At 43.3% G+C, this 15,376-nt stretch overlaps 1 protein-coding gene across 4 annotated transcripts in view; it reads left to right on the plus strand.

Annotated features, from left to right (window-relative positions):
* The first annotated feature begins 1,249 nt into the window (after positions 1–1,249).
* LOC124019314 (citron Rho-interacting kinase-like) overlaps positions 1,250–15,376 on the plus strand; it is a 53,618-nt gene continuing 39,491 nt past the window's right edge. For all 4 annotated transcript variants that reach the window (XM_046334651.1, XM_046334654.1, XM_046334652.1 and 1 more), the window contains exons 1-9: positions 1,250–1,474; positions 3,956–4,062; positions 4,504–4,647; positions 4,911–5,030; positions 12,952–13,122; positions 13,422–13,475; positions 13,750–13,803; positions 14,390–14,530; positions 14,657–14,782. In XM_046334651.1, coding sequence (XP_046190607.1) covers positions 4,504–4,647; positions 4,911–5,030; positions 12,952–13,122; positions 13,422–13,475; positions 13,750–13,803; positions 14,390–14,530; positions 14,657–14,782 — 810 coding nt within the window. In that variant the 5' untranslated portion in view covers positions 1,250–1,474; positions 3,956–4,062. The remainder of the gene's footprint in view (positions 1,475–3,955; positions 4,063–4,503; positions 4,648–4,910; positions 5,031–12,951; positions 13,123–13,421; positions 13,476–13,749; positions 13,804–14,389; positions 14,531–14,656; positions 14,783–15,376) is intronic.

A 15,376-nucleotide genomic window follows, 5' to 3' on the forward strand; every position in this document is an offset into this window, starting at 1 on the left:
TCACTGTGTGGGGGATCCTCAGGTGTCCTAGGAAAAGGTGCTAGGAAAAGGCTAAAATTATTTAGTCAGCCACCAATTGTGCAAGTTCTCCCACTTAAAAAGATGAGAGAGGCCTGTAACATTCATCATAGGTATACTTCAACTATGACAGACAAAATGAGAAAAAAATCCAGAAAATCACATTGTAGGATTTTTAATGAATTTATTTGCAAATTATGGTGGAAAATAAGTATTTGGTCAATAACAAAAGTTTATCTCAATACTTTGTTATATACCCTTTGTTGGCAATGACAGAGGTCAAACGTTTTCTGTATACACACACACACACACACTCTATGTATAGCCTATTCATTAGGATGAGGTAACATATTCATGAGAGAAAAGCTTGTGTGTTAGAGTTCAGAATCACTGAATAGCACTGAGATGTGATTAGAAGACGGCAAGAGCCTTTAATTGACCAGATATGGCACATTTCCTCATTGATGGTCACTATTTACAATTGTTGTCAGCGTAAATAGACGAACCTGTGAAATTATAATTACTGTGAGCAATTCAAATTTTATAAGAGGATTTACTGGAATGTCTTTCCTTCCATGAAAGAACTCTGATGTTTTGACCCTGATTGAAATAAAATTGTAGCTAAATTCCGTTGTGAGTGTCGCCTGTCCAGGCACTTGATCATAGAGCTACTGTATTAGGATCCTTTGTTTAATTGACATGTTCTGTTAATTGTCTATCATATCAGATGTGGCCTGGGTGGCTGTTCACCCGCCCAGATTAAATGGGCTATTTGTCAAATATGCTATAATCAAAGGAATGTTAGTGAATCCAAATACTTCATAAGGATAAAATACTGTTAAAGATTATCATTGGATGGTGTGATTGCTGTGTGTCTGAAATGCAGAGAATTGTGTGTGGGTTTGTGTGATTGGTTTGTGTTTGTGTGTTGTGGGGCTGTGTTTGTTGACAATTGAGTGAGTGCAGAGCAGAGCAGATAGAGTGCTAGGCTATAGGGCTCCAGCTGATTAGCCCGAGCTGCTGCAGTGAAAGAGAGAGAGGGAGACACTACAGTGTATGTATTAATGGGAGAGGGGGAGGGAGACAGAGGAGATTGTGTGTGCGTGTGTGTGTGTGTGTACGCCAGTTGCTGTGCTACATCCCTTCTCCTGCCTCATTCTTCTATCACTTCCCCCATTTAAAAAAATCTGTTGCCTCTTTCACGGCTTACCTCTCTCACACTCTCCCCTCTCTTCCTCATTCGTTCTCCCTTCCCTCCTCACGCAGCCCTCCCTCCCTTACTTCCGACGCTCCGTGCCGAAGATGATACCTCCAAATTTGAGGAGCCCCCGGAGAAGCCTCGGCCCTGGCGAGCGGATGCCTAGCGAGACCCTGTGCGGCAGAGCTTCCAGGGCCAGGACCTGCCCTTTCTAGGCTGGTTCTTCAGCAGGGAGTTGACAGCACTGGCCAAGTCTGAGTAAGTACTGTACCTTGAGCTGCGTCAGTCAGTCGAACCCCTCTCCTCTCCCCTTGATAAGGGTCAGTCACAGGTGGTGGCTGGTTTGCCTTGTGGGTTGAAATTGAGCATTGCCACAGCAACTCCACAGCAACACTCTCCAGGTATCCTCCAACCAATATATGCTGCCTGGGTCTATTGGCTGTTTTTTCTCATCCTGCAGTGGCAGTGCTTGGCTGGTGGCTTTATAATGGCTTGTTGGCGATGTGCTGTCAGACCGAATGAGGGGATTCCCCCCCTCTCTCCTGTCTCCTTGGAGACAAGCCCCTATTTCATGCATTCTAACCGACCGTTTTTACCATTGTAACACAGCTGTCTGAATGAGAAATTCATGTTGGGATTGAGAATAAGAGGAGTGCCAGTGGTTTGTTGGCATCTGTCTACCTCTTCGACTGCTGTGGAGATCAGACCGATCAGAGCTGTGTGGTCGGAGAACGTAGCTTTCTTCTATTATTGAACCCTCACAGAGCTGGTTGGTATTCCGGTGAGTGTGTCGATGTCGTGCACTGCTGTGAGGTAGAGAAGACTCTCCCTCTTCTCCCCAGTTGTGTGCATGTTAAAGGACTCTGTCTTTGTTATTGCCCCTTGGTGTATAACGGCTTTGCCAGTTTGACAGTGGGGTGGTTTGGTTGGTAATTGACTGAACTAGTTAGGGGTTTGCTAAATGCTAATTCCCTAATAATGCACCAGCTGCATTTCTAGCACTAACTGTTCCCTGCGGCAGGTTAATTGCAGAAGCTGCTAGATACAGAGGAGCAGGAGGACAAAAAAGACCAAAAAAATACTAAACAAAAAGCAAGATTGGGCTAGTCAGAGAAAGGAGGGATGCAGATTGGTGAAGATAATGTATTTCTATGGAAACCGGGATGTTATTTGTCCCCACCCCCATTGTTCTCCCTTTCTTTCTCTCTCCCCCGCTCTCTTCCCTGTTTTTACATTCACATATTTTTCTTCTCTCCCAAGGTGCTGTAGAGCTCTAACAAACAGTGATCTGTTTTTGGTTTTCTTTTTTGCTCTGCTTTTAATGATAACAAACAAGCAGCTCAATCAAGATAGAAGTTTGTGTTGCCTGTGCAGAATTTATTAAAATGCTCGTTATGCCCAATGAGGGGAAAATGCAGATCAATCTAGGCAAAATGCAAATGGGCATCTGTTTAGCAGACTTGGAGCAGATGGGATCTCCTGTAGCTGACCTGTGCAAACATGTAACCACACAGAACCTGCCCAGCCATCAGTCCTGGCTATCTTAGACAATGTAGCCAGCACTGACCATCCATCTATTACCTCTGCACAGTGTGATGCCGGCAGCAATATCCATCGTGTGTTCGCTGTTCGCCAGCCTCCTTCTCTCCCAGGGGCATTGAGATGAGGGATATATCTCGCTCAGTACGCCCTCAAGGAAAACTGGTGCTGATTTTGGTGGATGCATGTACCCATTTCTATCATTTCAATGTATCAGTCAGTTTCAATCTGTATTAATGTGTTGGCGGTACTGATAACTCTAGGAAATGTGCTGTTGTGTTTACACAGCAGATTTCTATTTAGACATTTGACTATTTTCTCATGGTTTGTATGTTCATAATTTGACAGGCCATTTGTCGTTATGTAAACAAGATTCTCTGTGATAGATATTGGTGAAAGTGGAATCTATATTATATGCATATGCAAATATTAATTCATGTCATTCACATCTTTTTATAGTAGTCAGGGAAAATACAAAATGGTTCAAACATGACCCTTTTTGATTGAATCTATAAAAGCACATTTTCCATCAGAGCTGGCCATCAGAGATGGCCCTGTCAGATTTAAGCTTACACATAGCGCTTCATTTCTATGATATATTGTGATCTGTAGTGGTGAAGGAATGACAGCAAGATAAGTCTTCGTTTTTTAAGAGTTAGGTCTAGACATCATATGTTTACTCCTATGACAACAAAAGCATAAGCCCCAAAACAATGAAGCCTATGATAAGAAACAAGTGAAGAAAGTCTTATTTTAAGTCGATAGTTCCGTCCTCTAACATCAAGCGGTGGGTTTATTGTCCCTTCCCTTTAATATCTTAATCCTCTCAATCAGTCATCTAATTACCACAAATGAACCTTCTAAGCATTAGAGGATTGACTTCAAATTCAATGTCTGCCGACTCGGTCTTGACTTTTCAGATTGACTCAACATAGTCTAGAATAGATAGACGCCGTACCAAATTATATCGAGAGAAGAAATAGGCCTAGTTGCTTTGAAGCAAAGCTAAATGAAATGGTATTATAAATGCATTATTTTTTAGCTTGAATGGCAGTCATGAAATAAGCTATTGAGTGCCAATAAGAATGACACATATTTGTCAAACTCAAGGAGCATATGCCTTTGCGTTCCATTGAAAATGTATTTATTTTTGTCAAAGAATGGTGTATTAAATGTGTTCTCCCCTATGTCTTTTCCTAGGCCAGTGGCTTCAGGCCTCAACTCTCCTGCCAAAACCAACTCCATGGAGAAAAAGATTCATATTAAAAAGCAAACAACTAGTTGAAACTCAAGTCAAATGTCACAAGGTAATGTGCAGCTTCTTTTTTTTAAAGCTTTTTTCCCCTGGAAATGGGCCACATGTTAATAAGCATTTTATCTTTATTTTAATAACTAATTGAAAATCACAGAGAAATTAGGAGATTGTAGTGGAGTTAGAATGTGGATGATGCGCAGCATAGCATACATGGCAGACTCTCTAGCTGGGTATTGATTTCAGTGCAACTATAACCAATATAGTCTTATCTAGAATCAGCTTTTAAACCAAACAATAACAGTTAATTAATTATGTATTGATTACCAGATATCGCCTGCCCTATCTTGTGACATTGACAGTAATATAGGGCAAACTTTAAATATAAGCACCTTCTGAGTGACAAAATCCCTCCTTTGATAAAATTGTATACAACTCTGAGAAACCTTTGGGTAACAGTACAATATTCCGCTGTCTCTTGTGGCTTACACTCTAGATGGAGCAGGAGATCTCTAGGTTTCAGCGCAAGATGACTGACCTGGAGTCAGTTCTGCACCAAAAGGATGTGGAACTTAAGGCCTCTGAGACCCAGAGGACCATCCTGGAGCAGGACCTGGCCACCTACATCACAGAGTGCAGCGTGAGTACCTTATTATAGTGCATGATCTCAAAATATGTCAGTGTGTTGGTTTCTTATCTACATCTATACATACAGTACATCAGGGTTCAGTGTGACTACCTTATAGCGTGTATACTGTTACATCAATGTTGCAGTAAAATACATGTTGAGGTGATTTATTTTAATGCATTGTGATTCAATTACAATGTGACACGTGTGCATGTGTTTTGTGTGTTTTTTTTTGTGCATGCATGTATGTGTGTGTGATATATGCATTTGAACAGAGCTTAAAGCGCAGCCTGGAGGCAGCCCGTGTGGAGGTGTCTCAGGAGGATGACAAGGCTCTGCAGCTGCTGCATGACATCAGAGAGCAGAGCAACAAGATGCAGGAGATCAAGGAACAGGTAGAATTATACTCCCCTACGGTGAACATCATGCTTACTAAACTCACACCAAGGGTCGTATGCATCAAGCATCTCAGAGTATGAGTTCTGATCTAGGATCAGACCCCTCTGCCCATCCATCTTAGCCTATGACGTAAAAGGCTAGACGGATCCTAAACCAGCACCTACTCTGAGACACTTGATACATACGGCACCAAACCTACTAACTAACCCTCTGCCTTTGAGTTGTAACACAAACTAGGGTTGTGTCCAAAACTCAAGACGTCTCCCCTTGTTAGATGTTCTTCTAAAGGAAACGGCATTTTGTAGACGTTCCCAAATCCAGAACAAATCAAATTCACTCTAGTAAGAACCAATGATGTATATCTATGATCAGGACTCCTGAAATCACTGAATGGTTGATGAGAACCATTTTAGTTCATTGTGTAGCCTAGGCCTAGCCAGTCCAGTGTTACTGTTCCGCTCTTCCATCTCTGCCTCATATTATGCATTATAAGTTCATCATTGGAACATCCATCATACAGGAAACTCTTGCACATTTGCAATGCATATACACTTTAATGCAGTATATTGCATTCATTACCAATTCCTCTCACAACAGTATTTATCTTTCTTATAACTCAATAATGTGACCCTTCAAACATAGACACAAGGACACACACACAATCCTTTGTAGAAACTAGCCTGGCGTAGCGCTGCAGTCTAACTCTCTGGTCTGGTGTGAATCTCTGTGGTAGGACATCTAGGAGCCAGTGAATGATGCCCTCTGTGGCAGTACGCAGTATGAAGGGAGAGTTCCACACCCACCACAGGGATCAGGCTTAGCAGGGATCAGGCTTTTTGTCTGTGATTCATCATCATATACTGTCCAGCAGCAGAAAGGCTCATTCTACGGCTGTTAGTACAATACGCCGTATAAACCCACTGTCTCAATGAGAAGCTAATTCTACAGCTGTTAGTACAAGCCGTTTAACCCCACCGTCTCAATGAGAGGCTCATTCTACGGCTGTTAGTACAACAAACTAGCCCTGGTCGGATATTATCAATTAGAAATGGGTTGGTGAATCATAAATGGAAAAGCGTACTTATTTTGACAATATATATATATTTGTTTTTCACCTTTATTTAACCAGGTAGGCTAGTTGAGAACAATTTCTCATTTGCAACTGCGACCTGGCCAAGATAAAGCGTAGCAATTTGACACATACAACAACACAGAGTTATACATGGAATAAACAAAACATACAGTCAATAATACAGTAGAACAAAATAAAACAAAAAGTCTATATACAGTGAATGCAAATGAGGTAAGTTAAGGAAATAAATAGGCCATGGTGGCGAAGTAATTACAATATAGCAATTAAACACTGGAATGGTAGATGGGCAGAAGATGAATGTGCAGGTAGAGATACTGGGGTGCAAAGGAGCAAAATAAATAAATAAATACCCGTATGGGGGTGAGGTAAGTAGAAAGATGGGCTGTTTACAGATAGGCTAAGTACAGGTGCAGTGATCTGTAAACTGCTCTGACAGCTGGTGCTTAAAGCTAGTGAGGGAGATGTGAGTCTCCAGCTTCAGAGATTTTTGCAATTCGTTCCAGTCATTGGAAGCAGAGAACTGGAAGGAAAGACGACCAAAGGAGGAATTGGCTTTGGGGGTGACCAGTGAGATATACCTGCTAGAGCGCGTGTTACGAGTGGGTGCTGCTATGGTGACCAGTGAGCTGAGATAAGGCGGGGCTTTACCTAGCAGAGACTTGTAGATAACCTGTAGCCAGTGCGTTTGGCGTCGAGTATGAAGCGAGGGCCAACCAACGAGAGCGTACAGGTCGCAATGGTGGGTAGTGTATGGGGCTTTGGTGACAAAACAGATGGCACTGTGATAGACTGCATCCAGTTTGTTGAGTAGAATGTTGGAGGCTATTTTATAGATGACATCACCGAAGTTGAGGATCGGAAGGATGGTCAGTTTTACAAAGGGTATGTTTGGCAGCATGAGTAAAGGATGCTTTGATGCAATATAGGAAGCCGATTCTAGATTTCATTTTGGATTGGAGATGCTTAATGTGAGTCTGGAAGGAAAGTTTACAGTCTAACCAGACACCCAGGTATTTGTAGTTGTCCACGTATTCTAAGTCAGAGCCATCCAGTGATGCTGGACGGGCGAGCAGGTGCGGGCAGCGATCGACTGAAAAGCATGCATTTAGTTTTACTTGCGTTTAAGAGCAGTTGGAGGCCACGGAAGGAGAATTGTATGGCATTGAAGCTCGTCTGGAGGTTAGTTAACACAGTGTCCAAGGAGGGGCCAGAATTATACAGAATGGTGTTGTCTGCGTAGAGGTGGATCAGAGAATCACCAGCAGCAAGAGCAACATCATTGATGTATACAGAAAAGAGAGTCGGCCTGAGAATTGAACCCTGTGGCACACCCATAGAGACTGTCAGAGGTCCAGACAACAGGCCCTCCGATTTGACACACAACTCTATCAGAGAAGTAGTTGGTAAACCAGGCGAGGCAATCATTTGAGAAACCAAGGCTGTTGAGTCTGCCAATAAGAATGTTGTGATTGACAGAGTCGAAAGCCTGAGTCAAAAGCCTTGGCTTATAATGATTATAAGGAAGCGGTTTGCCATCCTGAAGGCTGGATGTCATTATAGCAGGGATCTCCAGCAGTTCGATCACAGGCCACCTATGAGTAGCTCACCAAACAATTCTGAAAGTGTATGTATTTTTCATGTGTTCCATCGCAAAATGTCATGAAAAAATATCACAAGTATAAGACACCTCAATCTCCCGGCATTGGCATTAAAATGGGGTGGCAGCGTAGCCTAGTGGTTAGAGCATTGGACTAGTAACCGGAAGGTTGCGAGTTCAAACCCCCGAGCTGACAAGGTACAAATCTGTTGTTCTGCCCCTGTTGTTCTGCCCCTGAACAGGCAGCTAACCCACTGTTCCCAGGCCGTCATTGAAAATAAGAATATGTTCTTAACTGACTTGCCTGTTTAAATAAAGGTACCACAGTCACCCAAATAATTTCCAGCAACATTGTCCCTGCATGTCTGTGGTGCGCACATGTCTCATTCAATTCATGAGAGATTTTTTTTCAGCCCTTTAAAATGGTTTTCCATTTCTGCATGGACATGGACTCAGAACATCCAATTGTATTGTTTCTCTATGAATAATAGTAATTTTGAGAGTGAAAAACTGAAAAAATCCCAAACCAGGAAAAACAGAATTCAGAAGAATACAAAGAGAGCCTATTTGAAAGCTAGGGTAAAATGTATGAGCAGCTCGCAATGTTTCATAATTTAAAATTAGCTCTCAGGCGTCACTGCACAGCTATTTTCAGATTTCTCCAGAGACGTTCGATCGTGTTCAAGTCTGGGCTCTGGCTGGGCCACTCAAAGACATTCAGAGACTTGTCCCGAAGCCACTCCTGCGTTGTCTTGGCTGTGTGCTTAGGGTCGTTGTCCTTTTGGAAAGTGAACATTAGCCCCAGTTGGAGGTCCTGAGTGCTATGGAGAAGGTTTTCATCAAGGATCTCTGTACTTTGCTCTGTTCATCTTTCCCTCGATCCTGACTCGTCTCCCAGTCCCTACCGCTGAAAAACATCCCCACAGCATGATGCTGCAACCACCATGCTTCACAGTAGGGATGGTGCCAGGTTTTCTCCAGATGTGACACTTGACATTCAGGCCAAAGACTTCAATCTTGGTTTCATCAGACCAGAGAATCTGGTTTCTCATGGTCAGAGTCTTTAGGTGCCTTTTGGCAAACTCCAAGCGGGCTGTAATGTGCCTTTTACTGAGGAGTGGCTTCCACTCTACCATAAAGGCCTGATTGGTGGAGTGCTGTAGAGATGGTTGTCCTTCTGGAAGGTTCTCCCATCTCCACAGAGGAACTCTAAAGCTCTGTCAGAATGACCATCAGGTTCTGGTTGGTCACCAAGGCACTTCTCCCCCGATTGCTCAGTTTGGCCAGGCAGCCAGCTCGAGGAAGAGTCTTGGTGGTTCCAACCTTCTTCCATTTAAGAATGATGGAGGCCACTGAGTTCTTGGGGACCTTCAATGCTTTAGAAATGTTTTGGTACCTTTCCTCAGATCTGTGCCTCGACACAATCCTGAATCGGAGCTCTACGGACAATTCCTTCGACCTCATGGCTTGGTTTTTGATCTGACATGCACTGTCAACTGTAGGACCTTATATAGACAGGTGTGTGCCTTTCCAAAATAATGTCCAATTAATTTAATTTACCACAGGTGGACTCCAATCAACTTGTAGAAATGTCTCACGGATGATCAATGGAAACCGGACAGTCTCATAGCAAAGGGTCTGAATATTTATGAAAAAAATATTTGTTTTTATTTTTTATGTATTAGCAAAAAAAAATGTTTTCGCTTTGTCATTATGGGTTATTGTGTTTGTAGATTTCAGAGTTTTTTATTTAATACATTTTAGCATAAGGCTGTAGTGAAACAAAATTAGGAAAACGTAAAGGGGTCTGAATACTTTCCAAATGCACTGTATCAACAGTTTTGTAGTTCTCGAGATGTCCGATCCTGAGACCACATATTGAGTCTCTCGTGTCAGATACATTTCTACTTGGTCTCGGACAGTGAGGACTTGTAACCAGACCAGCGGAGTAAGCAACTCAATTATCAGCTTCCATTCAGAAAGTTGTGTGCTCACTATTAGTAAGGGGAGACGGGGAAATTGTTACAAAAGTCTTTAGATCTATTATAGACATTTTGGCGAACCTATTGGACATAGGCCTTCAGTGTGTGACCCCGCGCTTGATGATAAAAGGACAGCAACCGTAATTCCAGAAATCATGTAGGAGAGTGCACTTTTTGTAAAACACAAAAGGGCTAGTGGCTATACACAGGTATATGCCCGATACACACTTTTTTTCAGTGGGCATTGCGTATACTCACTTCTTAATCCCTTCTGTTGTGTATCAAAGTAGTGTAGTGGAGGTATACGACATATTAATGATGTAGTACAATATCGAAATCATGCACAAAGTGGCCTACACATTCGCAAAACACGTCAAATATATTCACATGCGCACAGCACACACAGCCTAGTTTCAGCATTATATTATCTGCAGGCAGCAAGAGCGTAGCTGGTTGGTATTTCTACTTATGATACACTACACAATCAAAAGTATGTGGACACCTGCTCGAAGAACATCATTCCAAAATCACGGGCATTAATATGCAGTTTGTCCCCTCTTTGCTGCTACAACAGCTTCCACTCTTCTGGGAAGGTTTTCCACTAGATGTTGGAACATTGTTGTGGGGACTTGATTCCATTCAGCTACAAGAGCATTAGTGAGGTCGGGCAATTAAGCCTGGCTCGCAGTCGGCGTTCCAATTCATCCCATGGGGTTGAGGTCAGGGCTCTGTGCATGCCAGTCAAGTTCTTCCACACCAATCTCGACAAAACATTTCTGTATGTACCTCGCTTTGTGCACGGGGGCATTGTCATGCTGAAAGAGGAAAGGGCCTTCCCCAAACTGTTGCTACAAAGTTAGAAGCACAGAATCGTCTAGAATGTAATTGTATGCTGTAGCGTTAAGATTTCCCTTCACTTGAACTAAGGGGCCTAGCCAAAACCATGAGAAACAGCCCCATACAATTATTCCTCCCCCACCAAACTTTACAGCTGGCACTACGCATTTGGGCAGGTAGCATTCTTCTGGCATCCGCCAAACCCAGATTTGACGTCAGACCGCCAGATTTTGAAGCATGATTCATCACTCCAGAGAATGTGTTTCCACTGCTCCAGAGTCCAATGGCGGTGAGCTTTACACCACTCCAGGTGATGCTTGGCATTGCAAATGGTGAACTTAGGCTTGTGTGCGGCTGCTCAGCCATGGAAACCCATTTCATAAAGCTTCCGACGAACGGTTATTGTGCTGACATTGCTTCCAGAGGCAGTTTGGAACTTGGTAGTGAGTGTTGCAACCGAGGACAGATGATTTTTATGCGCTTCAGCACTCTGTGGTCCCGTTCTGTGAGCTTGTGTGCCCTACCACTTCGCAGCTGAGCCGTTGCTGCTCCTAGATGTTTCCACTTCACAATAACAGCACCTACAGTTGAGCTGTAGCAGGGTAGAAGGGTAGAGATTTGACTAACTGACTTGTTGGAAAGGTGGCATCCTATGATGGTGCCACATTGAAAGTCACTGAGATCTTCAGTAAGACCATTCTACTGCCAATGTTTGCATATGGCGATTGCATGGCTGTGTGCTCAATTTTATACAGCTGCCAGCAACAGGTGTGACTGAAATAGCAGAATCCACTAATTTGAAGGGGTGTCCACATACTTTTGTCTAATGTAGTGTATCTACCAGTAAATGCTAACTAAGGCAACAATGGGTATGCAAAACAGGGATTGAACAAGTTTGGTCCTTAGTCTTTGCGATGTGCAATTCAGTCATCATGACTGTTTGCATGAACATTTCTAAAGGCTTTCCAAAAAAACCTTCCCAATTAAATGTTGACTGCAATGTAGGCCTACCTGACAGAATTATATAATGCAGACTCTTATCAATGGGGAGGGCATTTGCTTTGCTCAATTGAATTAAAAGGCAACTACACCCTCCAAAAATATGTTTTCCCAGACCTCAAAAATGGTCTCCTGATGTGGTTCAAGCATTGTTGTGGACATCAGTGTGAAGATCTGGAAAAATCTATAGGAAAATATAGAATTTTTCACGCAGGGCTCCTTTCCTTCACACAGGACCCACTACAACACTGCATAGGGCCGATTTGAAAGACAGCAGTACATTCACTCGGACATAATAAGCCAGTAGGGCCCAATCATAAGAATACAAAACAACCATTAGGCAAAGCATTTCCCAATCAAAATGTACCACTGTTACAACGCATTGCAAAAAACATTTCCCGTTTAACACACAAAGTAACCACTAATCTAAGGTTTAAATGCAAGAATGTTTCACACAAGTTATTTTCAAAGAGATGGCTAACAACAGCAAGCGTGCTGCAATAGAAAAAACACAGTTCCATCCACCAGATGATTATCATTTGAAACTTAACTTCTTGTTGAAAGTTATTCTTGAAAAGGGAGAAGCTACAACATCCTCTTCAATAACACCTGCTGCAGCCACTGCAAACTAACCTACAACAAAAGCTAGCTAGAACTTGGGAAAAGAACTGCTCATGATCAGACAGTGACCGGTTGGCCTTTTTGAAAACAGAAGTTTCCATTCATTTTTGTAAAAACCGTCCCACCATTACAAGTCAATGTGATTGGTTGATTCTTCTGTCACTCCAAAATGTTGCCCTAATACATTTGAATGGCAGATGCATTCTATCAAGCTTCTGATGGCCTGCTCGGCAATGGCTGACTTAGCTTGCTAAATGTATCTCCCCAGAGACCACAAATGGAAAATCCTGATTGGATCTTTTTTTCTCTTCAGTGTTAACATTTCTAACAAAAACTGAAAAGATTAAATCAGAACATAAATATATTATTTTATTCATCCTTAGAATTTCTATGAAAGTGTAGAAGGCTCTTATTGTTCCCCACTGTGTTTGGGTTTAGTAAACATTTGTAGAGTGGCTCTGTTTGCCCTCAGCATGCATTTCTTTTCACCATTCTGAATGTTTAAAAGATCCATATGTTTTTCTGAAATATGAACACAGAAATAATGCACATTTTGAACTCTTCTTGTGGTAACGATTTGACAAAATTACAGTCATGGTCTTACAGCCATTGTCATTTTCTGGTCTCGGACCGCTAGTCTCCCTCCCGGTCTCGGTCTTGACTCGGTCTCACCCCCCTCTCCGGGTCTGGTCTTGACTCGATTCGCTCCGGTCTTGATTAGGTCTCGCTTTAGGTGGTCTCGAACAGAGCACTGTATATTATGTCTCTTCCTTTGCCTTCTGCTTCAGGAGTACCATGCCCAGCTGGAGGAAATGCAGGTCACTATCAGACAGCTGGAAGAGGACCTGTCGGCCGCCCGGCGCCGTAGTGACCTGTACGAGTCAGAGCTTCGAGACTCCCGGAACACTAGCGAGGAACTCAAGAGGAAGGCTGTGGACTACCAGCAGAGAATCCAGAAGGTGTGTGTGTGTGTGTGTGTGTGTGTGTGTGTGTGTGTGTGTGTGTGTGTGTGTGTGTGTGTGTGTGTGTGTGTGTGTGTGTGTGTGTGTGTGTGTGTGTGTGTGTGTGTGTGTGTGTGTGTGTGTGTGTGTGTGTGTGTGTGTGTGTGTGTGTGTGTGTGTGTGTGTGTGTGTGTGTGTGTGTGAGAGAGAGAAAAACTGAGTAGGCCAGGAGAGGAGGTTTTTCCTGTGTTGCCACTGAAAGTAATCTACAGTTGTTGTGAACTGTGAATGCTAACATGTCTGCATGTCTCCTCAAGGCGAAGGAGCAAGGGAAGACCGAGGTAGAGGAGCTTCTTTGCAAACTGGAGAAGGTATGTCCTAATGTCATGTCCAAGGATGAACTGTATTGCTGAGGAGATAATAGACAATGTGCTCACCCATACTCTTCAAAATGGTTGGGTTCTGAATCCTCGTTTTGTAAAGTCCATAGGGAATGAAAGGGATAATATCACAAATGTATGTATTGCCTTGCACTGATGCGTTTTGGCCTCCGCCTTCTTCAGCATGCAGAGATTGGGTCCCATTATTAATAGATCAATTTCACACATTGACATTAGTCAGCTAATCTTTCATACTGTTTTTCAGACCAATGCTGAACAGCAAGTGAAAATCCAGGAACTCCAAGACAAACTTTCAAAGGTACATTTTCTATTGTTTTCTTCTGACGAGACACACTATGGGAATTGCTTGAACTGATAATTAGAAATGTTGTGAGATATTTGCCAAAAAAGGTTGACCTATCCCTTTAATGGACCCAATTTAATAGTTAGTCATCAGCTGTCATCACTGTGGTCCAATAGGTACAAAGCGCTGAATAGTTTTGATGTAATGAGTCATTGACATTCACAATTGACACCAGTTGTGATAAAAAAAAACTATTCTTGGCTAAATGCTCCCGAGTGGCACTGCATCTCGGTGCTAGAGGCGTCCCTACAGACACTGGTTTGATCCCGGGTTGTATCACAACCGGCCGTGATCGGGTGTCCCATAGGGCGGCGCACATTTGGCCCAGCGTCGTCCGGGTTAGGGGAGGGTTTGGCCGGGGTAGGCCGATATTGTAAAATAAGAATTTGTTCTTAACTGACTTGCCTAGTTAAATAAAGATTAAATCCAAAAATCATGACCTTTGCTCGCTCTGTGTTGGAAAACTTGACATTAAAAAGTAATGAAGCCTAAGGGGCTTTGTTGTCTCCACACGCTGTTTCATTTGACCCTTGACCCCCAGGCGGTGAAAGCCAGCACAGAAGCCACAGAGCTGTTGCAGAACATCCGTCAGGCTAAAGAACGTCTGGAGCGGGAGCTGGAGCGCCTGCGAAGCAAGGCCGACCCCAGCGACACCCTCCGACGACGTCTCAGAGAGACCGAGGTACAGACTAGACAGTAATATTTGTGATTGTTTGTTTTATTGTTTGCATATTCAAATCCATGTATTTCAGTGTCGTTGACAGTCCTGTGGGTATTATTAAGAACTTTAACGTTGTGTGTCCTGCAGGAGGGTAAGAGGACCCTGGAGAACCAGGTGAAGCGTCTGGAGATGGTGGAGCGGAGGGAGAACAAGCTGAAGGACGATATCCAGACCAAATCCCAGCAGATCCAGCAGATGGCTAATAAGATCCTGGTGAGAGATGAGGGATAAAGTTCCTCTTAATACGCTGACTCCCCTCCAGTCCTCTATCCCTCTCTTCCTTACCCCCTTATCCCAGAACACAGGGTAGAGTGGGCACATACACACACACACACAGTCGTATACATATGCACAGTCGGATGCACACACACACACACACACACACACACACACACACACACACACACACACACACACACACACACACACACACACACACACACACACACACACACACACACACACACACACACACACACACACACACACACACACACACACACACACAGGGAATACCCTGCTTGCTGCCCCATGGCACACATACACACACATTTCTTTCTCTTGGGATTTCCCGCCTGCTGTCAAAAGCCACAACAGATCCGCCGCTCACACAGGGGACATCTTTCCTTACACATTCACGCTGGCTGGGCTGCACTCCAGCATGAAAGGCCACCACTACCACTGTGTCATGGACAAACAGCTCTTCCAAGCGAGTTTCTCTGTCATGGACTTAGTGACTGTGTGGATTGTGCTTTCATCATCCATACTGTGTTTCCTTTTAGGTTCATTTTGTAGTTTCTTCTTGTT

This window comes from Oncorhynchus gorbuscha, linkage group LG03, assembly GCF_021184085.1.
Source record: "Oncorhynchus gorbuscha isolate QuinsamMale2020 ecotype Even-year linkage group LG03, OgorEven_v1.0, whole genome shotgun sequence".
NCBI classification, from domain to species: Eukaryota; Metazoa; Chordata; class Actinopteri; order Salmoniformes; family Salmonidae; genus Oncorhynchus; species Oncorhynchus gorbuscha.